General features: G+C 37.7%; 5 protein-coding genes across 6 annotated transcripts; 1 reads left to right on the top strand and 4 right to left on the bottom strand.

The window, feature by feature from the left end:
* Positions 1–93: 93 nt before the first annotated feature.
* LOC103929389 (probable lactoylglutathione lyase, chloroplastic) lies at positions 94–2,926 on the bottom strand. Of its 2 annotated transcripts, none has more exons than XM_048567200.1 (9): positions 2,636–2,926; positions 2,125–2,332; positions 1,881–2,005; positions 1,680–1,744; positions 1,304–1,516; positions 1,133–1,180; positions 713–820; positions 489–629; positions 94–374 (listed from the first exon to the last, which is right to left on the bottom strand). In XM_048567200.1, the coding sequence occupies exons 1-9, from the start codon at positions 2,772–2,774 to the stop codon at positions 333–335; spliced, it is 1,089 nt and encodes a 362-aa protein (XP_048423157.1). In that variant the 5' UTR covers positions 2,775–2,926; the 3' UTR covers positions 94–332. The 2 variants fall into 2 exon arrangements, with proteins under 2 accessions (XP_048423157.1, XP_009336850.2); XM_009338575.3 differs by having other exon boundaries at positions 2,125–2,329; positions 2,636–2,923.
* Positions 2,927–7,089: 4,163 nt separating this feature from the next.
* On the top strand, positions 7,090–13,191 carry LOC125467950 (protein phosphatase 2C and cyclic nucleotide-binding/kinase domain-containing protein-like). The gene is made up of 15 exons (XM_048567148.1): positions 7,090–8,237; positions 8,454–8,585; positions 8,689–8,919; positions 9,019–9,144; positions 9,653–9,715; positions 9,808–9,890; positions 10,039–10,270; positions 10,345–10,661; positions 10,840–10,927; positions 11,036–11,102; positions 11,357–11,634; positions 11,759–11,824; positions 11,948–12,069; positions 12,638–12,794; positions 12,895–13,191. Exons 1-15 carry the CDS (start codon positions 7,203–7,205, stop codon positions 13,138–13,140), a joined length of 3,243 nt encoding a protein of 1,080 aa, XP_048423105.1. The 5' UTR covers positions 7,090–7,202; the 3' UTR covers positions 13,141–13,191.
* Positions 13,192–15,790: 2,599 nt separating this feature from the next.
* LOC103943879 (E3 ubiquitin-protein ligase ATL42) lies at positions 15,791–17,268 on the bottom strand. Its single transcript, XM_009354245.3, has one exon. The coding sequence runs from the start codon at positions 17,150–17,152 to the stop codon at positions 15,848–15,850; it is 1,305 nt and encodes a 434-aa protein (XP_009352520.3). The 5' UTR covers positions 17,153–17,268; the 3' UTR covers positions 15,791–15,847.
* A 523-nt stretch (positions 17,269–17,791) lies between these two features.
* LOC103943880 (E3 ubiquitin-protein ligase ATL42) lies at positions 17,792–19,478 on the bottom strand. The gene is given in 3 exon segments (XM_009354246.3): positions 17,792–18,200; positions 18,202–18,564; positions 18,567–19,478. Coding segments are annotated over 3 exon segments (1,296 nt in total). The 5' UTR covers positions 19,308–19,478; the 3' UTR covers positions 17,792–18,008.
* Positions 19,479–21,209: 1,731 nt separating this feature from the next.
* Positions 21,210–24,664, bottom strand: LOC125469686 (ninja-family protein mc410-like). Its single transcript, XM_048567350.1, has 3 exons — positions 24,508–24,664; positions 22,288–23,429; positions 21,210–21,940 (listed from the first exon to the last, which is right to left on the bottom strand). The coding sequence occupies exons 2-3, from the start codon at positions 23,294–23,296 to the stop codon at positions 21,441–21,443; spliced, it is 1,509 nt and encodes a 502-aa protein (XP_048423307.1). The 5' UTR covers positions 23,297–23,429; positions 24,508–24,664; the 3' UTR covers positions 21,210–21,440.
* Between the last annotated feature and the right edge of the window lie 306 nt (positions 24,665–24,970).

Raw genomic sequence — 24,970 nt, 5'->3', positions numbered from 1 at the left:
TAAAACAACTGCTTGAGCAGAATCTGAATCGACCTGAAGTTTTGAGAGGATTACTTCCCACAGCAATAGTGACAGGTGAATTACGAAAAATGATATCTCAAACTAACAGTACCACTGCAAAACTAATCATTGTTTTCCTTTTTCTTACAATGTCTGCAACGCTAATCGTGAGATCAATATTTGTTACAAAGGTTATTCAAAGCTAATTATAATTTTATCTACAAAACGGAATTCAATACGTACGTTCAGGAGAACCAGCTTCATAGAATCATCTTGGCCCGAGATTTTGGTTTCAGTATCACAAGCATGGGTACGCGTAAGCCACCTATAACTCACTCCAATTCCTTGAGGAAATCAACATTATCCACGAAAACCTGCAACATGAAAGATGAGAGATGAGACCTTGTAATCATGGGGTAATAAGCCGCCAACCAACTTTCGGTTGTCAGGGTGCATATATACGTAAAGCTTAAAGGTATGAGCCATACCGACTTCCATCCGTCAGGATCCAAGCAAGCAGTGATCTTTGTGTTGAGACCAGGTAATGGCCCAGGTTCCCGGGTAATCTTGCCCCCACAGAGTTTAATTGCTTCGGCAGTTTTATAGACATCATCTGTGCCTATTGCTATCTGTTGAGAGAAAAAAGAAACCATTTTACAACAGAAGAAGGGATGTTAGCAAAAGAAGAGGTGGGGAGAGGTCCGGTGTCTACCTGAGCATAAGCATTTCCTTTGTTATATTCGGTGACCCCATAATTGTATGTCAACTCCAGAACGGCGCTTTTGTCTTCGGGACCATAACCCATCATTGCTATAGTATACTAGAAGTAATGAGCACGATTGTGTCAATAAGGTATAGTGCAAAAGAGGATTCCTGTAACTAGTGACAATTGTGGCAACATGAAAAGTACAAATCTCTAAAAATATTGGTTAGGCATGCTGCTATGTTCTTCTGTCATCACGCTTCAATCTAGAGTCTCACGTTACTATCTTATCATACTTGATCCATCTTTGTGGGTGAAAGAGGCGTCAATCGGGTATTCTGATCTGAATCTTAATTCCAACAAATCTTTTGCCATCAATCAGTGTACAAAAATAAAAGGCTATCGGTCTTGAGAAAAATGCAAAATTACCTTGTATTCCGGATTATCTATTTTGCAAAGGAGCTCCATGCCAAAAGCCTAGATGAATGGAAAAGGAAACAAGGATTGAGAACCAAAAGTAAATGAGTTCCAAAACAAATTAGCAGTGAAGAGTAAAAACATGAAAGGCAAACAGCATATTTCTGTCCAAACTCCTCTGACCTTCTCATAAAAAGTTATGGATCGATCAAGATCACCCACACGAAGCATAACTTGACACAAGGGCTCTGGGGTAGGCCCCCTTTCCAAAAGTTCAAACTTATAACCATCAGGATCTTCAACAAATGCGATTACCGTATTGCCCCCTTTGACCGGACCAGGTTCGCGAGTAACCTTACCACCCTTAGCTTTTATAAGCTCCACAGTCTTGGCAACCTAACCACAATAACATACGTAAGGTTGTAGAAGATGTCCTTTAAGAACAGACAATCCCGAACAGTCTACAAAACTAGTAACAGGAGAATACCAATTCTCATAAAATTTTGCCGCATCAGGCATGCTTAAAGAACAAAATTTAACAAAAAAACAAATGACTTACATCCTCAACAGCAATACCAAAATGACCAAATGCAGTTCCGATATCATACTTGTCAACTCCATAATCTGGAAGTGCCATCAAATGAAATGAACATCAATCGTATGAATTTACTTTTAAGGAAAAGTGCTTATGGAAGTAGTTCAAAGAAGGTAATGCTTTCATTTTGGGAAAAAATTGATGAAAACTAGTTGGATGTCTTACTGTAAGTGAGTTCAATAACAAAGTGGGAATCCTCTGGCCCGTATCCAAGAAAAGCATTGGTGTATCTTTCCTCGGGTATGTCACGTTTTCGCAACAATTTCATTCCCAAGCATTCTGTGTAGAACCTGCGGGGCACAACACATATCTATGTTTGAACTCTGCGTTGTCTCATTCTAATCATATGAAAACAGGACATAGTATATCAAATCAACAGGATGGTTCAAGATGTATTGAGCAGACATACTTTATGGTCCTGTCCAAATCTCCAACGCGGTAAACAACATGGAGCATCCTCCGCTTGTCCTGTTTGACCCACTCAAGGACATTTTCGGGGGAAGCTGTCGTGCTAGCTTGTGCAGCATTTCCAGCAGCAGCCACCCCCGTGGTTTTACCATCTCCTCTCAACAGCTTAGAAGCTTTCAGACCGACAGACGGCGACTGAGGCACAGCTGCTATACAATTCAAAATTATCAAGCAGGTCGAAATGATCACAAAACCTTATCAAATCACATTGTCAATGCCGTAACTTGATTGTCAAGAACAAATACAGCCTCAGCAATTAAATCCTAAACTTTCTATAAAATTTCCAATCAAGTACTTCCACACTAATCAAATTACGCATATATACAACCAAATTACCATCCCCACAACCCCAATTCAACCAAAAATCGACGAATTCAGATCAAAAGACAGCAAATTTAGGATTTAACACAAAAGGGTAAGGAGAAAAAGGCAGACTTCGTATATATATTTACCACTAGCGAGTTGGAAGCAAGCGAGTCGCCGTGAAGGAGTGAAGGAAGCGAGGGAAAGTCCCAGACGAGAAGCTCCGGCGAACCTCAACGTCGAGAGCGAAGGTCTGATTGAAGACGCCATGGGAATTATCCCCACCATCTCTCTCTCCTCTCTCTCTCTCCTTCCTCTGTGAGCGTGAAGATTTTTTTTTTTTTTTTTTTTTGGGGAAAAAAGGAGGAGAGGGAATAAAGAAGGCCTGGAGCCGGAGGTCTGGTGACTGGTGGAGTGAAGTGAGAGAAGTATTGCCGCTTTGTATTCCGATTCGATTGCCATTTTTTGGAGATCCAACGGTCGTGGACGAGGTTGGCTCTGATATTATATGCGTCCCCCTTGTGGGGTAGGGTGGAGCTACTTCTGGTTTGTTTTCAATTTGGGCCCAGCCCAAGGCCCAATAAATTTTCAAGTGTAATGTTATTAAGAACTTGTGTGCGAAAAGCACACACATGAACATGTATAGGAAGCCTGATTAATTTTATTGGGCTCCAACATTGAGCATTTGACTCAACTAATACCATTTTTTTAACAAATTTATTTACCATCACAGAGTAAAGGAAAATTTCGAAACTGTTACATTAATGTAGAATATAAGAGTGTTTTAAAACCGAGACTGCAAAACACATGAGTAGAAACTTAATACCATATTTATGACGATATTAGAGCACATGTCTTGACTCAACTAATACACATGACAACATTTACTTAAAAAATATAGTTAAAAGATCTGCACCTTTAAGCTAATATATAGCTAAAAGATGGATGTGTGTTGGTAAAAACATTTGCTTTTACACTCAAGGTTTTATTCAAATTCATCTCTCAGTAGTTTAAATGAATTCGTGTAGATCCTGTTAACAAATTTTTTAGGTTTAGCATGATCTACCATCCTATATCACCGATATTGTCTCAACTTAACCATCTACTGCTGGGTATTGAATTTTATCACAAAAAATTTCGGTAATGTCATTAGGTATAGAAACTCTTATATAGTAAACTCTCTCTCGTTGTACCGAAACCGAAATAGAGATACGATTTAAACTACCAGGTGCAAAATTTGTGTATTAATTTTACATGTCTGATGGAGATCCTATTCTCCAACCCCTAAAATTATATTGTTTGTGAAAAACAAGTGACGTACGTCCCATGCAATATGCATGAGTTAAGACCGACCAATGAGCAAGAAACACGTACATGCATATATCGTATAACATATATGTACATGCAGATGTTGATCTAAGTAGCTAGGTCATGGCTGTGGCCATAAATTTAAGTTGGGGTGGGAATTGTGGGGTTTAGGGTTTGTCCAAAGCTGATGTGATACACGCAGCAAGATGGTACTCTGATGAGGATTGACATCTACCCTGGAGTTTTATGTTCGAAGCTTGTGGATCTAGAGGATCAGGACATTTGAATTTTAATTTTACGACCACTATTGACTTATTCTATTAATTCACTTCACAAAAAATTCAAAAAATTGAATAACCTATATCACCTTCTCTCTCTTAAACGTTCCACATCTCTTGATCGACAGGCTCCAAGAAATCTAGAGCGAATCTCATTCCCTCTCATGAGTCACGGCTCTGATCACTTCCATTGCACGGAATGGTAGGTCACTCATCTGATCTCCACCACCATTGAAATTGACGCTGACTCGCAATTTAGTCACAAGACTCACACAACCCTACCCAAACTATGTCATAAAGTCTCCGTCCCACAATTTAGACATGTCTAGTATTATCAAAATTCTTTATATCACGTTTGACTTTTAGCATACATGGATACCTAAATTATCTAATCAACTTTTTAATATGTCGATACGTGTCGCAATTGACATGTTATTTAGAAATGTCATTTGTGCTTGCTTAATAATACATCGATCATTTGCGTTTTTACTTTACTTTGTTAGAGAGTTTCGAATACTGAACGTTGCGTATTCCTTTATTAATCAACCTACTCTCACCGCTAGCGGCTGAACAATATGTGCTTATGGTAAAGCGTATACCATGTTTAGGGAAGAACTGCCGATTATTATCTATTTAATCTAATTGAAAATCATGATGACAACTTTATTACAAAACCCTATTTAATTTGTTACCTGCTGAGTGTTCACTCATTCATTTGTACTTGTCCCTTTCTTTATAATTTTTCTTCCCACATAAAGTAAAGTAAAAGAACATTAAGAGGCCACGCCATCCACAGCTGCACATTTACCCTTTTTTCTGGTTGCTCCACCATTTTCCCACGCCCACAGGAATGCGATCATGATCCATGTTCTCGTCTTAAAAGTATAGGCTAAAAAGCAGAAGCAGCGTCACACAATTTCTTGTTTTTATAATGTGCACGTAACTTATAAGCTCACCACAGAAACATTTACATGGTTTACTTGAACATATCATGAAGAATCACGATGCAAGTAAAGCAAAGAATTTAGTTCTTATCACTTGCTTGCAAGCAAAGTCTAAAAAGGGAACAAATCGCAAATCTCACGTAGTCAAGTTGGTTAAGGTAACGTGTCATCTTATGCACAAGTTCACATTTTTAGTAGTTTAGATTAGATTATAGCTAGTATCACTTGAATAAAAGAAAGATCATACCATTTGTTTGTTTGTTTTTGTCGAAGCATGAGGTATCCCACACTCGGTAGTGTATAGGACTAATTTTAAATGGGATTTGAAAAGGCTAAAGGCATTTCTGCCCACCTTTAGTCACATTTAAACTACACACGAATTTTTAATTTTTTTCAAAAAGAAACTAGCTAACGGCTTAGTTACTACAGTCTATTATTCTGGAACCTGAAAAAAAATTAATGAAGGTTAATTCAAGGGTGCATGCATATCTTTTTGAAGTGATGGGCCACTAGGGAAAGTTTATGTGATTACGAGTGAACGTGGGAGGCTTTCTCATTCAAAGTATGGAAGATAGTCATATGCATACACACTTTTGTAAAAGCATAATTCAATTATTGCATGAAAAAAGAAAGCTAAGTGTGACAAGGGACGCATTCTACAAAGTCGTTTTCATTTCCCATAGAACCACTAAATTTTTAGTTTACAGATCATATTTTGTAAAAGTGGTACTGACGGTTGATTGTTGAATTCCTTGTTTAAATAATTAAAAAAAGAATACAATCAACAACCGTCATATCATGTGATCTTCAAAATATAATTTAAGTAGATGATCTCTCAACATCATTCTTAATCTACATATGCAAGAAAACCTAGAGAATGGTCGCATCATTTTTCATCTATCATTTTAATTATATATAGAAAAGAATTTTTATGAATTATTATGAGAAAAAAAAAACTAATATTTTTACAAGACAACACTAAGTTACAAAGATAAGATTTGAAAAATGTTAGGCATTGTCATGACCAATAAGTTGGATTGTCGGAATTATTATTAAAGTTTGAAAATTTTCATTTTTTCATGATTGGACGCTGTTTGGCACACACTCTCATGACTAGACACCATTTGACACCATTTACTAACAAATTTATTAACAATTAACCTAACAGAAGTATGACCATGGAAGAAAAACGTAACTTTAGGTATGAAATTGAAATAGAAAAAATTTAATGAATAAAAGTTAAAAAAATGCGATACTTTAAGATAGTGAAGTGATTATTACTCTAATTTTACTTTTCCAAACAAACATACAATAAAAACATGAAAGTGAACAACATTTCCCGTCACGGCGCGTGGAAATAGCATCGTCCACAAAAACACATGCAGTGACATTTGCATAGGCCAACACTGACACGTGACACCGGCCTAATCCGTAATCCGCAACCCGCGCCCCCACCACGCCCTGTCCCCACGCGCCTTCCCTTTCCCTCTTCCCCCGATCCCAAACTCTTCCCCAAAGCAAAAGCAAAGTACCTGCTGAGTGAGTCACTCAAGCAAACAGATTTCTGGGCTTCCTCTGCAGAACCCAACTCTCTGTTTTCCAATATTTCACGATTCAGAAGTGCTTTTCCAGAAGTGCGTTTACTTGCTTCTATTATTGCTGTATTTTATTGTAACGGTTGTTGTGAGACGCACAGTAGATCAAGAACGTCGCTTTCCAATTTGCTGTACAATATCTAACAGTTTGAATATCTCATAAAGGCTTTGGAAATTAATACTTTTGGGGGGGTCGGTTTCCTTTCATTCTCTGAAAGTGTAGTTTTCTGGGCAGCTGTGGAAGATAAGGCTGGAGAAAAATCCAACAAAATCATATTTATTTTGCTCGAAGAAGCAGAGGAAGCAGAGTCATTGATCTCGTTCGAACTCGAAAGCTCGAAACTGATGAATTTTCAGCTAAATTTGGCAACTGGCTTCGATTCAATTTGCATTTCTGAATCATGGGTTGTATAGTGATTGAGCTCGTTCAAACTCGAAGCTGATGAATTTTCTGGTAAATCGGCATTTGGGTTCCCTTCGATTTGCTTTTTCGAGCGATGGGTTGCAGAGTGATTGAGCTCGTTCGAACTTGAAACTGATGAATTTTCAGGTAAATTTGGCATCTGGGTTCGATTCAGTTTGTGTTTTTGAATGATGGGTTGTGTGTATTCGAGAGTTTGCATTGGAGAGGTTTGTTCTCCGAGAGGTCCGAAATTGAAAGAGAATCAGGATGTGAGGAGAGCTGAGATCCCAGTGTTCTCTCCTACTTCCTCCAATGGAGAAGTGGGTGAGCTTCAAGACCAGTTCAACCAGTCTAGCTTAACTGGGGATGCTGAGGTGGGTATCACTAGGCTCCGTAGGGTTTCATCACAGTTTCTGCCTCCCAATGGGTCAAGAACTGTCAAGGTTCCTTCGGGAAACTTCGAAATGCGGTATTCTTATTTGTCTCAGAGAGGTTATTACCCTGATGCTCTTGATAAGGCTAACCAAGATAGCTTTTGCATCCACACGCCATTCGGGACAAATCCGGACGACCATTTCTTTGGGGTCTTTGACGGTCATGGAGAATTCGGAGCTCAGTGTTCGCAGTTTGTGAAAAGAAAGTTGTGTGAGAATTTGCTTAGGAATAGTAAGTTTCAAGTGGATGCTGTCGAGGCATGCCATTCTGCGTTTATTGCAACCAATTCTCAGCTGCACGCTGACAGTTTGGATGATAGCATGAGCGGGACAACTGCAATTACAGTTTTGGTTCGAGGTAGGACAATCTGCATTGCGAATTCGGGTGATTCAAGGGCTGTTATAGCAGAGAGGAAAGGGGATGACATCGTGGCTGTGGATCTTTCAATTGATCAAACCCCATTTAGAGTGGACGAGCTCGAAAGGGTTAAGCTTTGTGGTGCAAGAGTTCTTACATTGGATCAGATTGAAGGGCTGAAGAATCCAGATGTGCAGTGTTGGGGAACCGAAGAAAGCGATGATGGTGATCCACCTAGATTGTGGGTGCCAAACGGAATGTATCCTGGAACAGCTTTTACGAGGAGTATTGGTGATTCGACTGCTGAGACAATTGGGGTTGTTGCCAACCCTGAAATCGTGGTTTTAGAGCTTACACAGAATAATCCTTTCTTTGTGCTTGCTAGTGATGGAGTTTTTGAGTTCCTTTCTAGCCAAGCTGTGGTGGATATGGTAAGGTATCCTGCTTTCTCTTTGTTGCAATTCAAGTGTGGAATCTGTTAGACTTATTTATCTCTGATTATTCGACGCTTATAAGTTCGTTGCCACTGTTTATGATTGTTTGTTTGCTTTCTTATTGTTGCGCATGACGAGTTTAGTTTGGTTAAGTATTTCTTCATGGTTTTTTCTATTTTTTCACTTCTCTTGATTCTGTTACTATATTTACAGGTTGCAAAATTTAAAGATCCCCGTGATGCTTGTGCTGCAATTGTAGCTGAATCATATAAACTCTGGCTGCAATATGAAACTCGTACAGATGATATTACAGTGATCGTTGTGCATGTGAATGGGCTGACTGATGTAAGAGGACTTGCTGTCCAAACAATGACGTTTTTTGTGCATTGTCTTCATGTAAATATGATTTGCTGAAATGTAGTCAACTAATAATGTCTTTTTATTATAGACGTCCATCGGTCAATCAGTAAGCCGTGCTGCTGCATTACGACCAACTGTTCCTCAAGTTGTAGAGGTTACAGGATGCGAATCTCCTTCACCCACTGGGTGGAACTCTAGCAACCAGCGCACCAGACATGATTTGTCAAGGGCACGCCTTCGTGTGATTGAGAGTTCTCTAGAAACTGGGCAAATTTGGGTTCCTCCACCTCCATCCCACAGAAAGACTTGGGAGGAAGAAGTATGCTTTCTGTTTGTTGTGATTTGTATGAAAGAGCGGAAATGATACCAATTTCTTTACCGCAAGTTCTTACTTTGAAAATTTTCTTGTGGTAAATAGGCACACATTCAGCGGGCTTTGCACGACCATTTCCTCTTCAGAAAGCTCACTGATTCTCAGTGTCAGGTGTTATTGGATTGCATGGAAAGGGTTGAGTTCCAGCCTGGAGATGTTGTTGTTAGACAGGTTCGTTTTCTTTAATTTTTCCTTTTTCTTGTTTATAGTGATAGCCTTTCATAGCTCTTGCGCATAATTGTAGTGCTTTCGGCAGAGTCATGAGTGGCAGACATGGACTTATGACATCACCAATCTGAAAAGAATTAATATATGTAATAGACTATCAATTCGGGTGTAGTTGAAATTTACTTGGAATGCTTTTACAACAGCAGGATTCAGGATCGTAAACTTCTACAGAAAGAAGAAAATAGTATATACAAACTCATGCTTACCCTTATGGCCAAGAAATTTATTTAACTAAAACAGACTTATTTACAATTTATGTAACTAATTTACTGTACCTCCTGCCTAGTAAATGAGTGGGCCGTATGGTTGCAATATTGGTTTAATTTTTGAAATTACATTTACAATGCTGATCCATTGCCAAAAACAGCCTACAGACTCCATGTACAAAATATAGAGAAGTTAAATGTTACGATTGTGTGGTTATATTACTTGTAACAATTGTATTTTGTAGGGTGGTGAAGGTGACTGCTTTTATGTTGTTGGCAGTGGAGAATTTGAGGTGTTGGCGACCCAGGTTTTAAATATATCCTTTTTCTACTTGAAATTCATTTGGGTCATTTTCATGAGACCCCACAGCTTTTTTGTTGACTGGAACGATCATGGCAGGAAGAAAAGAATGGAGAGGTTCCGAGGGTTCTGCAGCACTATACAGCTGATAACCTGTCATCCTTTGGAGAACTAGCGCTAATGTGAGTTAATTATTTCTACCTTTTTTATCTGTTGGTTTAGGAAATGGTTGTTTAGGCTTTCCTTGGTCCATCTGATTCCCCTTGTAATAGTGCATCGTATGTTTTTCTAATTTCTATTTAATTGATTCTGGGATATATGGTACTACAGGCATAACAAACCACTGCAGGCCTCCGTTCGTGCAGTGACCAGTGGAACTCTTTGGGCTTTGAAAAGAGAAGACTTTCGTGGAATTTTAACGTCAGAGTTTTCTAATTTGTCATATTTGAAGTTGCTTCGATCAGTGGATCTTCTATCAAGGCTGACAATCTTACAGCTGAGCCATATCGCTGATTCTCTGTCTGAAGTTTCCTTTTCAGAAGGCCAGACAATAGTCAGTAAGGTACTTTATTTTCGTTAAGAATATCATTTACTCTTTATTCCTATATATAATGTGTATTTCACACGTATATGCAGAGTGAAGACCTAGTTGGATTATACATTATCCAGAAGGGAAAAGTGAGGATTACTTGTGATGCAAATTCAGCTAGTAGTTCAGTTGTCCGGAGTCTCAAGTCTGACTATCAAAAAGAAGATGATCATCCTCAGAGCAGTAAAGAGCTCTCAGTGGAGAAGACAGAGGGAAGCTGCTTTGGTGAATGGGCACTTCTAGGAGAACATATTGATTTGTTTAGAGCAGTTGCTGTGGGAGATGTCACCTGTGCTGTTTTAACAAAGGAAAATTTTGATTCAGCCGTTGGCCCCTTGACAAAGATTTTTCAGGATGATCAGAAGTATGTTACTCTGGAAGTCTCAGTTCATAAATTTTACTAATCTACCTTTTTGAAGTCCATGGTTAACACTGGAACTCTCTAATGGCATATGACAGTTTCTTAAAGTTATTTTTTTATTAGACAGGATATCTCATGACTGTTGCATATTTCTGATGCTGTTGGTTGATGTCATTTGTAGGTCGAGGGATTATTCTTCAGAAGTTCCAAAGGAATCTGCCAAGAATATTGATATGTCTGCTCTTTCTGACGTCCAGTTGTCTGATCTAGTATGGAATTGAGTGTCCTGCTTGTTTATACGTTTCTGAGTTTCTAAGGATAAATGCTTAATTGAGTTATTTTGTCATTCATTGACGCTATATATTTTTCCATTTTAGGAATGGAGAACAATTTTGTATAGCACTGACTGCAGTGAAATTGGAGTTGTTCGTTTAAGAGATTCAGGTTGGTTGTTTGTGTTTTAGGGTTCGTGTCATTTTTTGGTTTTATTTTGTTAGATTGGGCTTCTACATGATGCAGGATTTATGTTGAAGTAATAAATGATGTATCATTTGTTAGACAAAGAAGTCGATAACATATACTGCATTGAACGGGGGAGACCAACTAGTAGATGCAACATTTTGAGAAGAATTTATTTTTGTTTAAAACAGTACATAAGCTGACGGGAATTCTTCTTGTTAAATCTTTTTGCCTATCAGAAAAATTGTTCAGTTTGAAAAGGTTTTCAAAGCAAATGGTCAGAAGGATGGGAAAGGAAGCGCAAGTGTTAAAAGAGAAGGATCTAATCAAGAGTATGAGCTCTTCAGCGTGTGTGCCACAGTTTCTGTGCACGTGTGTTGATCAGACACATGCTGGCATACTGTTTAATACTTGCCTTGCTTGTCCGTTGGCTTCGATACTTCGCACTCCCCTTGATGAACCGTCTGCTAAATTTTTTGCAGCCTCTCTAGTTGCTGGGTTGGCAGATCTCCACAAGGTCCATCGTCTGGAAATAGCTTATTCCACCATTTTGTTTTAACTCCTAGTCCCGTGACTGTTTAAGTAACATCTATCTTTCTCAACATCTCTCATTTTATTTTTCTTTGTAATTTGACTTTCAGAATGACGTTCTCTACAGAGGGTTGTCTCCTGATGTTATAATGTTGGACCAAACAGGATATTTACAGGTTTGTAATGTTTTGTTTTTCATACCGAATCGTGTTCATTCATAGTATCTGGATTGACGCTGGAATAATTGAAGAGGAGGAAGATGAAATATGCTTAGTTACTAAAATTTTGCTATATTGTAGCTAGTGGACTTCAAGTTTGGGAAGAAGTTATCCGGCGAAAGAACATATACAATTTGTGGAATGGTGGACTTTTTAGCTCCAGAGGTAGTCCAGGGAAAAGGCCATGGTTTTCCATCCGACTGGTAATAAGGCTATACATTCTTTGTTTATCCTAAACTAGATATTCTATACATCAATAAAAAAGTTTATGTAGCTTTTCATGAAAATGTGAAATAAATTGTAGAAGTAAATTATTCAGGATTAGACGGTATGGAGGCTTAGAGAATTTGCGAGAAATTCTTGGAAAATGCTTGACAGAAATATTCATACAACACAACAACAAGGCATTATCCCACTAAGTGTTGATATAAAATTCTCGACAGAAATATTCATAAAATTACAAAATCAGTATTAGGATTAATGGTATAGTGAGAATATATGCTAGAGGATTTGAGTGTATATTTGCGAGAAGATGTGATTCTACTAGGAAACCCGGTGAGATTTGCAAGTATCTAGATTTGTTTAAGATCTCTGGAAAAAGTTTTAAGATGGAAACAGACCCCTTCCTTTGTTGGTAACGGTGGAATTATTGAAGTTTTAGGCATTGAGATCTAAGTTGTATATATATTTCATATTGTTTTATTTTATGGTTGTCTTGACAGTATCTTTCTGAGACCTCCTGCAGTCCTGAACTTGTTCTCAAATTTGTAGGTGGGCATTAGGAGTGTTGATATACTTCATGCTACGGGGTGAAATGCCATTCGGCTCATGGAGACAAAGTGAGCTTGATACATTTGCAAAGATTGCAAAGGGACAGCTAACTCTACCGCAAACTTTTAGTCCTGAAGTTGTTGATCTCATCACTAAGGTATTGTAGGAATCTTTAGTCTCTCTCTCTCTCTCTCTCTCTCTCTCTCTCTCTCTCTTAAGGAATTTTCACATGCTTCTATTTATAATAATATGTTCAGTTACTCGAGGTTGATGAACACACCAGACTGGGGAGCCAAGGTTATGAATCTGTCAAAAGGCATCCCTGGTTTGATGGCACTGATTGGGAAGGGATCAAGGACCGTAGTTTGCCCGTTCCTCACGAGATCACCTCTCGCATAACTCAACATTTGGGAAGTCACTCCGAGAACTGTTCTGTTCCTCCAGCTTCTCCATCTCGAAATGGAGAAGAACTCAACACTCCTGAATGGTTTGACGACTGGTAGAAGGATAAAAAATACACGAATTCCCACATTTGTAAAAAATTTCCAGGTGGGGGATCGTCTCTGCTGTGAGATTTGACTCGCAGGACATACAAAACCCAGAGGAAATGCAGAACTTACAATCCTGAGATTCACCTTGCCTGTGGTCCCGTTATATTTTACGTGATTACATAGTAGCTGCATTAGAAGAGCATATCTTCTGGGATCACAGGCCGCTACTGATAGCCGTTTGACTAGTTCATGGAGAGGCCGGTTCATGAATTTTCTGTTCCTTTCACTCTTTTTCTTTTCGGCGAATTTCTCCCCTCTGTAAATACATATATGTGTAGATGAATGAGGGGTAATTCCTTGATGAAATTATACTTTTCCAGTTGTACTTCTGTGGCTCGCGAGTCTCCTGGTATCCATTGTTCTTATCGATTACTATTGGAATTCGCTTGTAACATTTTCTTATGTGTTGTAAATACTTGAATCTCTGATTTATGGAAAACCTTACTGATTGATCTCCAGCAAGTTTTATTAAATCTTGTTCTCATTTTCTCTGATGCTTTGATTGTTCAAATTCTCATATAGCTTGTCAATTTTAAGGGCCAAGGTTTAAAAATGTTTGGTTGTTCGGCCATAGGGTGGGGACACCATCGCGGACTTGGGTAGTGTTGTGTGTGGGGCCGAACATGTTCTTCAACTCTTGACCATGAACTTGCTTCACTTGTTGCAAGTGCCACTTGGAGCTCCAAATGGAACCACAAAAACTCTTGGGTGCTCCGGATGTTTTAATCGTTAAATTTTTAGTTTTGTATTTTTAAATAAAGATATAATGGTTAAAACAACTTAAATATCAGGTACGTTAGAGCATCCTAAAGAACCGACAGAACCAACCTTACCACCTTTAAATGTGGGTCTGCAACATTCATCAACATGATGTGTTTATTTTGTCAAACTAATTCGTTGGTGTTCTTTCTGATTTCTACGTATTTCACCGCTCCATCAGAGATTCTTTCTACCCCTACTGTACTCCAGTTTGGTAGTTTCTACCATCTGCCCAGGATTGAGCCTGAGCTTCAATGGAGGACTTAAAAAAGTCACTTACATACTCTTTATGCACAATTATTGCGAGTAATGCTTGCTTTTGTATGATGTACTTGCATTTATACGGGTTCAATGATTCATGCTATAAATTATCTTGGAGGGTAACAATTTTTGTTTATTTATTTATTTTGTTTCATGAAGAATCTAGTGGAAGTATTTCTTGAAGAAGCACATTGTCCACAAAACATCGAAAATTGCTTTTAAAATCAAGAATCGCTTTTAATTATTTTTGCCAAATATTGCTAAAGCATTTTAGTTATCAAAAAACGCTCTTAACCATTCTAGAAGGATTTTCAAACAAAGAGAAGAGATCACCTATTGGACCCTATTCCAATTAAGAAAGTATCGAAGTACCATCACAAATGGGGTCATCATATATTTATATATTGCAGGAGTTTTTTTTTTAATTATTACTTTTGTTTAAAATAGATAATTGATGGCAAGTCACGGTTGTTCTGAACTTGTTTGGAAATGCTTTTGGTGAATTTTTTAAAAACCAATCTTTAGTAATATGCCAGTGAATCTTGAAAAAATTGTGCTTTTAAGTGTTTTGATATTCAAAAATATTTTATATAAAAACACTTTTAATCATTTTAAAAAAATACTTCAAAACGAATTCTAATCCAATAACTAATTTCATAATATAAGAATTGCAGAAAAATATAAAATAATAATTAAGAGGATCAAGCCGACGACAACTTGTAAGGACAAAAACAAAAAATTAAGATTAATACATAATTAAGATAAACATGCAAAGTTGATTAGTGACTGCTTTCCTTGAGGACAAATGAAGCAGACTAAGCTCTGACATCATTACCACAACCGTGACCAGTAATTTTGTTGACTTTTTAAAAAATAATGATAACATTTCAGGATTCTAAATTTCATGAGAAAACAACAAGTGACAGATGAAAGTTGAATTTTTCCAACCAAAGAGATCAAAATGGTCCGTCCGATGGCTTCAAAGAGCATCTTGTTTAATCTTTTCATCAAAGTCGTTTTCAGATGTGATCATCATTAGACACGATTAACCATGACGTTTTAAGTTTAAGGACTAATTAGATTAATTTACTTGGCTTAAAAATGTGGGAGCTGTAATTTTATAATTTTTTTTAAGTCAACTACAAATAAATTGATGTTGGCTTGGTGTAATTTTAGGAGGAATTAGAAAGAGACTCTAAGAAAATACAAGGAGTACTTAGTTAACAAAAGACCTAGCGCAAAACTGAATGCAGTGACGTTTTAAGATTCATACAGTAAAACTCCACTTAGTGAAGTAAGGCTTTGTTGTTGTTGGTTTGTGTAAATTTAGGTGGCTAACAATTTCATCATTATTTCATCAAAGAGTTTGATATATAAAAAGAGATTTCAATCATTAATTGTTGAAACTGAGGGAAATAGCATGATTTTTGTTCATGGAACAAGGGTGGTTTTCTTGGAAAAAAACGAAGTTCGAAGTCCACACCATGTAGATTAGAGTAGTTTGTGATATCGTCTTGTCAAAGTAAAAAAAATGGACTCAAGAAGTTGGTACTTGAAATTTGATAGCAATTATATTGAACTAGTGAATAAAGTACCTAAAATCTATGGAAACTGAAAGCATGAATTGATACCAAAATCATCATACATCTAAGGGCTGTGGACACCTTTTCTCTCTATTGGCAAACGACTGGACTGTTCTTCGGGCAATCGGCATCCAAAGCCGCCTCATTCTTTCCTCTTTCGCATTGTTTTCGAGCAGTGAAGGCTCTCTGGTCCTGTCCTTGGAGCCCAAGTTCCCAAATCTCGGAAGAGCAGTGATTTCGGACATTGATCTTTTCCCTCCTAGATTCGTAGAACTCAAGGCATGAGCTGAAGTTGCTGTAGTATCTGATGTAGAGGGAACAACTGACTTTGTAGCTGGACTGTTTTTGTTCATTGTGCTAACTTTGTTCTCAATCAATCTTTTAATCTCCATCTCCTCCCTGATCTTCATAATCTCCTCATTTCCCGTTGCTTTCGCGGTCAAAAACTGCTCATCGTTTAATTTTGTGGGAGAAAATCTGTTGCTTGACACCGTGTTGAGCATCTCCGAATTCAAGAACATAAGATCAGATGGACTCAGATTGCTCCATCTGTTGTTGAACTCGAGAGCAGAAAAAAGAATCTTGTGTTTATGCTTGTGCAGGATTTTGTCATCCTCTTTTGTCACATCACTACGAGCAGCTTCTTCCTTGATTAACAATTCATCTTCCTTCTCAACCACGTTTTTGCTTTTTCGAAAGCTGCGTCCTACGCTGAATCTTGAAGAACCGCAGCGATCTTCCTCTCTCTGAACAAAGAGATCTATGCTCGAGTCATGTTGATTCTCTGATTGGTTATTCGACAAGACCCTCATGCTATTTGAGAAGGTATCGAATGTAAGATCCTCAGAGCTAACCCTGTGCCGGCAGAGAGGACAGCTCGAGTGCTTTTCCAGCCAGTGATCAATGCAGCTGATGTGAAAAGCATGCTTGCATTTTGGCAGCAATCTAAGAATCTCAATATCTTCAAATTTCGATAGGCAGACTGCGCATTCGAGACCTTCCTTTGACCCTTTGAGAGAAGAGAATCTGAAAAAGGGAAGTGCCTCAATCGCTGTCTTGTCAATCCCAGAGAACCGAGAACTACTACTCATAAGTCCTGTTTCCAGGAGACTGTTTTGTCGAACAGGAACTCTTCTATAGCAGTATTTGGCATACACTAGGAGCGCAAAAGTTAACGAAAACATGATAGATAGAACACCGATAACCATATGAACACCTAATTGATATTTATTTCCTTCATCAGAAGACGCATCTGGGGCTTGTGATTCAACATGGAAGACCACACAGTTGAGAAGCAAAACAAACAAGCTTGAATGAAACATTGGAAGATCGAAATATTGACAACCCAAAATTTTAATCATCTTTTCGAAGCATTCTGCAAACGAAAAAAGGAACTATATAGACATATATGCTTGTGGGAGAAATTGAAGTTTAATTGAAATATCAATCTGGTTTGTAATAGTTCAGCTTTCTTGGTTTCTTCTTTGGCAGTTCTTGTGTGTCCTAATTCGATAAGTTATTTTCATATTGCAGTATATTAGGGTTTAGACAACTGTGGCTTCTTATAGATTTTCTTTTGGAATCATCCTACACTATAAATACAATCACCAGCTGCCACATGACATCAGTCATGTTAATACAAACCATTAAGCTAATGCAGTCATTAGCTCGACGGGTGAAAACCCGTTGCACAAATTGAAATTTTCGTTACGAGCTTTAGAGAATTTTTGTGATGGAAAAGGAGGAATATGCCTGTTAGGAAAAAGAAAACATTAATATATCACGTTGAGATAAGCTAATGCAGTCGTTAGCACGCAGGGTGAAAACCGCTTAAAGAGATTGAAATTTTTGTTACGAGCTCTCGCAGGTAACTTGTCACCTCTATGTTTCAGTTCAGTTTTGTATGTGATTTATTTGTCTTCTAAAAATTTTGGTACTGTCTTGCAGTTATCCAAATTCCTTTCTTGGCAAAGAAGCAATATGTTCTCGAAGCAAAAGCAAACGACAACATATAATTTCATTGATTCAAGAAGTTGATATCTGTATAAGACTTCTGTTGACATCTATAGAAGCTACATGTGTCCTTAAAATTTTAGAACGATGTATTGTTACAAAGGAATCGAAAAATAAAACAGTGTTGAAAGTGCGTGTATTCCTCTAAAACTTCGAAACAAACTACCTAAATCCTATGAAACCTAAATCTTCTCTTGATCCAACTTATACATCTAAAGGCCGTTGAGGCTGTGGAGACCTTTTCTCTCTGTTGGCAAACCAGTGGACTGTTCTTCTGGCAATCGGCAACCAAAGCCGCCTTGTTCTTTCTTCCTTCGCATTGTTTTCAAGCAGAGAAAGCTCTCTAGTCCTGTTCTTAAAACCAAAATTCCCAAATCTCGAAAGACCAGTGATTTCAGGACATGGATCTTTTCTCGCCTTGATTCACAGAACTTGAGGCATGAGCTGACGTCTCTATGCTATCTGAAGCAGAAGGAACCAAAGCTGAACTATGTTTGCTCATTGTACTAAATTTGTCCTCAAACAATCTCTTCATCTCCATCTCCTCCCTAATCTTCACAATCTCCTGATTTCCTGTTGCTTCCGCAGGCGAAAACTGCTCATCCTTTAATTGTCTGAAAGAGAACCTATCGCTTGACATCGTGTTAAGCATTTCAGAATTCAAGAACAGGAGGTCAGAGGAACTCACATTGCTCCATCTGTTCTTAAACTCAAGATCCGAAACAACAATTTTGTGCTTGTGCTTGTGCAGGATCTTCTGACCTCCTCTGTCACATCAGCAACTTCTTGGATCAACAGTTCCTTATCAATCGCATTTTCAACTTTTCGAAAGCTGCTTCCCACACTGAATCTTGAAGAACCGTGGTGATCCTCCTCTCTCTGAACAAAGAGCTCTATGTTCGAGTCCTGGCGGCACTCTGATTGATTAATCCATCTCATGCTGTTTGAGTAGGTAATGGAAGTTAAGTCCTCGGAACTAACCCTGTGCCTGCAGAGAGGACAGCTCGAGTGCTTTTCAAGCCAGTGATCAATGCAGCTGATGTGAAAAGCATGTTGGCATTTGGGAAGCAGCCTGAGGATTTCATTATCTTCGAATTTCGACAGACAGACTGCGCATTCGAGGCCTTCTTTCGACCCTTTCAGTGAAGAAAATTTGAAAAAGGGAAGGGCCTCAATCACTGTCTTGTCAATACCGGAAAATCGAGCACTTGCGGTGACAAGTCCTGTTGCCTGGAGATGGTTGTTTCCTACCACATAAGCCCTTCCGTGGCAGAATTTCACATATACAAGGAAGAAAAAAGTCAGTGCAAAGAAGATTGCTAGAACTCCAATCACCAAAGCAACACTTGGTTGAAAGTTTAGTTGTTCATCAGTAGAATATTCTATGCCTGTAGGTTGTGCTTCTACATGGAACACCAGAAAATTCAGAAGCAAAAAACCAATCAAACTTGAATGAAACATTGGAAATTTGAAATTTTGAGACTGACCCAAAATTCTAATCATCTTTGGAAGCTAGAAGGAACTATAAATATACATATATATATGTATGTATGTATATGTGTGTATATATAGATATATGGTTGTCGAGGAGTTGAGGTTTAGGGGAAAAGGGTGGAAATGTCTGTTCCTGGAAGGGTATTTATCAATCTGGTTTCGTGATGTGTTCGTTTTCTGTGTAACTTCTTGGATTGTTCATGTCTGTCTAATTTGATAAAACCATTTTTATAGTATTGGAGTTTATTAATTATTAATTAATAAGATAATTGAGAGTTGAGCATGTAAACAAATATTGCTTCTTATGTCAGGCTACATTATTTATATAAGCACCACCTGCAACATGACATCAATTATGTTAAGACAAATCATAAACTAATATGTTGCATATACACGACGGGTTAAACTCCGACTAAAAGAAAAAAAATGCTAGTCTCACCAGTTTACACATAAGTTTCTTATAATGTATCAGCGATTGAATATTATTACTCACAATTTATCATTAATTTACAGTTATTCATGTTCGTGTGAACAACTGATGCTAATTTAACTCGACTAGTAAGGTGAAATTTTGTTACGAGGTTCACATGTAATTTGTTCCCTCCATTGGATTACTTTGTCTTCTCAAAAGTTTAGCAATGAGACTACTAATTTGTGATTTGACTAATTTTAAAGAGTTTATTAGGGTTTTTAACTGGAGTATGAAAGTCAAAGTTCTTAGTTGCGTATGGTACATGCAAATAACCTGAGAAAGTCAAAGGGTTGAGTTGTTGAATCGAGCTTTGCTGACCTCATTGCATAGAGCATCAATTAGGGATGAAACTAACTCAAATATTGCTTTTTGTGTTTTCTAACTACAACCTTGAACAGGTCTGAATTTGATATTGAGTTGACATTCCGGTATAAACAAACATAGCGTGCAGGAAGAGAAAACGGAAGTGAAAACCACAGTTCGAAAAAAATACTGTTGAGACTAGTTTAGCTCTTTATTCGACAAAATTGATGATAGAATTCTTTACTATTTTGCATCACGTAATTACACCTTGACGAATGTGTTTAGTTTTCAATTAATTACGAAGAAGAAGGGCAAACATCCTGTCAAAGATTTACAATTAAGTTTTCTAATGTAAGCATGCAGATAAATTAATGAATTAAAAAAAAAAAACTAAAGCCAAGTATTTACTACCATGTAGTGATCTTCACTTTCTCGTTTTCTTCATTTGCACCTTTGTGTGTTTTCGTTTTAATATTTTGATTCTCTTTTGAATAATATAATTTAATGGCTATGAAGAAAAATAGGAATGCTCAGAGATAGAAGGTATGCTCCGATTGTGGGATATTGTTGGTTGAGAAGAGGGACCTATTCAAGGTTGTTGACGGCCAAGTCCTTAGGATAATTCCACCAAACTGAGGGCTTTGTATATGACCGTATCCCCTTAGAACACAGAGAGAATTACAACCTTTCCGAGGCCCCTAAAAAAAAGTCAAAAAATCGGTCAAAAAAATAAAGGTGCGTAAATCATTTTCCTTCTTTCATAAACAAGAGAAATGCTTTGTCGTTGCCAGTAATTAAACAATTCTTTATATTTTATTTCCAAAAAAATACAATTTCTCAGAGAATCATTTTCGTAACATAGAAGCAACAAATCCGCCAGTGTTTCCATCATGTTACATGGAGGATGGTGAGTGAACAGAAAAATCCAAGAGTTAAATGATACAAATTAGCAGCTCAACCCTAACCTAAGTGTTGACTCTTAATCCATGAATTCTCCATTTGTAAAGTGTCTGTAGATTGCTAATCTGAAACTAATAAGAATCATTAATCAACTAATCATCTTTGCAGGTTTACGTATACAAGTTTTCGGTTTTTGTATTTTCCGGTATTATACGTATATATATCACAAAATAGAGTAGAACTGAAATACTTGGCCTTCATATCACAATAGAATAATGATGGAATATTATTACATACACCTGCAATTCCTGATTGCAGCAGTTGAGAGAAAACTGAGAGGAACTGAAGAAGGTTATTACTACACAAGCACAAAGACGAGTTAAGCGTTCAAAAACATCGCCAGGATTTCCAGACCGAGTGTAAATATTTATTAGTCTGGTTAAACGTACTGCGAACATGGTACAGAATCAGGTCTGAGCCGAGGCAGCGGGATTGCCATTTGGAAATGTTGCCAAACCAGTGCCGCTTTCTGGATTAGAAGGCTCTTCGCTTGCATGACGAACAAACTCTTCAGGGGACATGTGCAAGCCATGGCAAGCACAAACTATTCTGATTTGGTTTGTGCTGTATCGGTAAGTTACACCAGAAATTGTCTTACCATTTGGGCCTTGACCTTTGGTAGAAACCCATGGCAGATTCGGGGAGGAACCAGATCCCTCAAATTTTATGTCTGCAGCAATACCTGGCTTTATAGATGAAAAATCAAGAGATAAGTCCTCTGCCGTTGGGCGGTCAGGTACCTCTTTCATCCTGAGGTTCGCGCTGCTTATTTTTGTGTCTTCTTCTGCCTGAGAAGATGCATCCTCTTCAGTGACATTCTTTTTGCCATCACCTCTTGCCCGTTCTAACATCCTCCCATCATATTGTGCAATATCAGATGAATTATATGAAGCGACATGCATCATAGCTGCATCAGCACAAGGAGGATAAAAATCTGTTCTCAACCATCTGGACTTAAACCATACTGAACAGATCACATTCAACCGGAGAAGAAAAAAAAAGTATCACTAATATTATTTTCTTTTGGTCAAGTATCACTAATAATATCAGTATAATTTTTGACAAAAGAACACCCCCAGAGTGCTATTCATGTATGGAAATGGAAAATATCTATCAATAAGATATAACATATCCAACATAAAGAGATGCATCCAATACGTTTTATAAAACAGATGAGTACACCACAACCGTAAGGTGTTTCCATGCTCTCTAGTCCAACGTGCACAAAGAAGTTCCAATCCATATTATTGTTACCTGAGTTTGGAGGATTTCTGCCAGCATAGGCAGGATGGAATTGTTGAGTATGAGGAATCGCACCCCAGGCATTATCTTTATCCAACATTGGGAGCTGGACAGGTGAATAGCCAAACATAACTGGCAAGTTTTTAGGATTCACAGGTTGAGTCCCTGTTCGCTCACCAGTAACCGTAGGCATCGCCTGCATCATCCCATGCATTGGATGTCCTGATGTGGTGGTCGCACCAACTGAATTAGATTCCTTTGTCGGGAGAGAATAAGGCATGTTCAGCATCTTTACTGATTGCACTGAGAATGGACTCCCATACGCCATATTCCCAAGCTTGTATTCATTTTCTGATGAGATATTGAACCCCTTCTGTCCATTTAGGTCCACAACCTTGGAATCAGCAAACCTGCAAACTTCCTTCTGAGCATCAGAAGAGTCACCAGATCCAACAAATCGCTTGGCACCCTCAACATGTTGAGAAATTGGCACTGAGGATGAACCCTCCACTTCAGAATCTGCCACGTCTTCATTTTCAGCAGTTGAGCCATCTTCTGTAATGGAAATGTGTGATGCTCTTGTCTTGTCATGCATATCAGAGTAATGAGCTTCTCTCTCATGCTTCTTTTGATGGTTCATCTCGTCAAACAAATTCTTGCGTTTATTAGCAGCTTCAGTCCGTTTTTCCTCCTCTGTTTCATCAGACTTGTTATTGTTTACACCCCAGACTCCTCTCCCGTTCAAGGTTATTGATGCATCAGCATCAACACTGGCCTTGGAAAGGTCATTGAAGAAGTTTTCTTTAGGTTTCACTGAATCACTTCTTTGAGAGCTACTACTAGATTCTTGTTTTTGAGCCCCACCATGAAGAAAGTCCTTAAAATCATCCACTAGTTTGTTGCTTCTATCACCTTCTTCTGCTCTAGCATTTGGGGAAGCACCATTTTTACCCTTGGCTTTGGCAGATGATCCACCAAAAGAGAGACCCAAACTAAGTTCAAGTCCATTATCATCCTCCATTTTTTTTTTTTGGACAGAGAATAACTGTCAATAGAAATCGAGCATAACCCTTACGGATCCTCTATTCTATTCAGAAGATATCCCCAACCACACTGACACCAACACAAAGAGCAATCATTCCATAAAGTAATTCCTGCACAAAAGCAATTTGACAGAGATGAAACCACATCATGGTATGCATTGCAAAGAATAGAACAAAAAGTAAACATATGAAACGATCAAAGCAATCTAAGTATCAACATATAACTAAATGTAGCTTGGTTAGGCCAAACTCTTAAGCATTAACAGCAATTATAACATTGGGGGCGATTCGATCATCTGGTATAGTGGGACTACCACCGAAAGAATGGCTTTTGCAAGTGTTCTAAGACTAGAACATTAGCTATACAACTAGGTCCAAACTTCAGAATGGCAGAAATCGTTAAGGAGGTTCCCAATATCAGTCATATGCAAGCCATAATCAACCATTACAGATATTTGGACAACAATTTAGGAAATCAGTGTATCACAAAGAGAAAGCAATCTCACATTTGCAATGACACTTTTTATTAGTAGAGCTAAACTACAAAAGCACTCAGCAAGTTATGCCGTGAACAACCGAGGATCGAATACATCTACTCTACAATATAAACAAAAATTCGGAGGGATGTGCACCATTAATTCGATCCAAGATCTTAGACTCCATCTAGTAATAAGTACTAATATAACTACGGACTGAAAAAAAAAACAAAAATTTCAATCTCAAATTGTTTCTGATCTTAAAAACAAAATCCATGCAACTGAACCTAACTAATACACAGCACGGCTGAGCCAAAGATTTCAAATTACTGGACACAAAAGCAAAAAGTCACAAAATTTTATTAAGATTTATTTTCCTACGTTTTCTCGGCTACCAAACAATGGAACCCAGATCTGCTCCTCACCCAGATTACCAATGAACGCCTATTTTTCAACTAAATAGGAAATTTTCCCACGAAACCGAAACTAGGAACTTTGAACAATGAAATTAAAGTTCAATTAAACCAATTTACAATCGGATGAGATGGAAAATTAGCTAATGAATGCGATTCGATCCTTTTCTGGACCGATTTCCCAAATATTTCACGAAAAAAAAAAAAGATTAATTAATGATTTAATCAAGCAATTGGAAACTTTAGCATAAAAATACGAAAATACAATGAGGAACACAAAATACGGAGAGAAATAGAGACCTTGATTCGAAGAGAAATGGTGAAGCCCTAAATCGAGCTGCTTGGTGCAGAGAAGAGTGAGGGGCGGAGAGAGATGTAAAATTTGGTACAAAATATAATGGGGAAGAAGATGTTCAAAAACATCTCTTACATTTTTTTTTTTTTTTTTTTTTTGCATTTTATTAAATTTTTTAGCGCACGTGAATATTATGAAAATTATTTTATGTAATTTTCATTGACACAATACTTATTTTATTTTATGTCATCCTAGTTTTTGTGCTGGCCTTGGATTATTTTGATTTGCACCAATAAAAAAATCTGACGCTGTGTTTGAATAAAAAAAATTTAGATTGTTAAGGAATTTTAAAATGAAGGAATTTAGAATGAAGGAATTTTAATTTTAGAATTTGTTTGTTTGGTTGACCTAAAAGAACAATGAAATTTAAGTACAGATTTTGTTTGTTTTTAAATTCTTACGCGGAAA

Source organism: the organism of the source record quoted next, unplaced genomic scaffold (assembly GCF_019419815.1).
Source record: "Pyrus x bretschneideri cultivar Hongxiangsu unplaced genomic scaffold, Pyrus_bretschneideri_v1 Contig44, whole genome shotgun sequence".
NCBI lineage: Eukaryota > Viridiplantae > Streptophyta > Magnoliopsida > Rosales > Rosaceae > Pyrus > Pyrus x bretschneideri.
Note: the sequence above shows the minus strand (reverse complement) of the source record. Positions and strands in the feature narration are given on the sequence as shown.

What these genes read in the sequence shown, in the direction of transcription:
- LOC103929389 (XM_048567200.1), bottom strand. Translation starts at nt 2,774, where the DNA reads ATGGTGGGGATAATTCCCATGGCGTCTTCAATCAGACCTTCGCTCTCG. An exon ending in TTGCTTCCAACTCGCTAGTG is followed by an intron (nt 2,333 to 2,635) that starts GTAAATATATAT and finishes TGAATTGTATAG; the next exon opens with CAGCTGTGCCTCAGTCGCCG. An exon ending in AAGGAAATGCTTATGCTCAG is followed by an intron (nt 630 to 712) that starts GTAGACACCGGA and finishes TTCTCTCAACAG; the next exon opens with ATAGCAATAGGCACAGATGA.
- LOC125467950 (XM_048567148.1), top strand. Translation starts at nt 7,203, where the DNA reads ATGATGGGTTGTGTGTATTCGAGAGTTTGCATTGGAGAGGTTTGTTCT. An exon ending in TTTGGAGAACTAGCGCTAAT is followed by an intron (nt 9,891 to 10,038) that starts GTGAGTTAATTA and finishes ATGGTACTACAG; the next exon opens with GCATAACAAACCACTGCAGG. An exon ending in ACGTCCAGTTGTCTGATCTA is followed by an intron (nt 10,928 to 11,035) that starts GTATGGAATTGA and finishes TTTCCATTTTAG; the next exon opens with GAATGGAGAACAATTTTGTA.
- LOC103943879 (XM_009354245.3), bottom strand. Translation starts at nt 17,152, where the DNA reads ATGATTAAAATTTTGGGTTGTCAATATTTCGATCTTCCAATGTTTCAT.
- LOC125469686 (XM_048567350.1), bottom strand. Translation starts at nt 23,296, where the DNA reads ATGGAGGATGATAATGGACTTGAACTTAGTTTGGGTCTCTCTTTTGGT. An exon ending in CAGAAATCCTCCAAACTCAG is followed by an intron (nt 21,941 to 22,287) that starts GTAACAATAATA and finishes GTGCTGATGCAG; the next exon opens with CTATGATGCATGTCGCTTCA.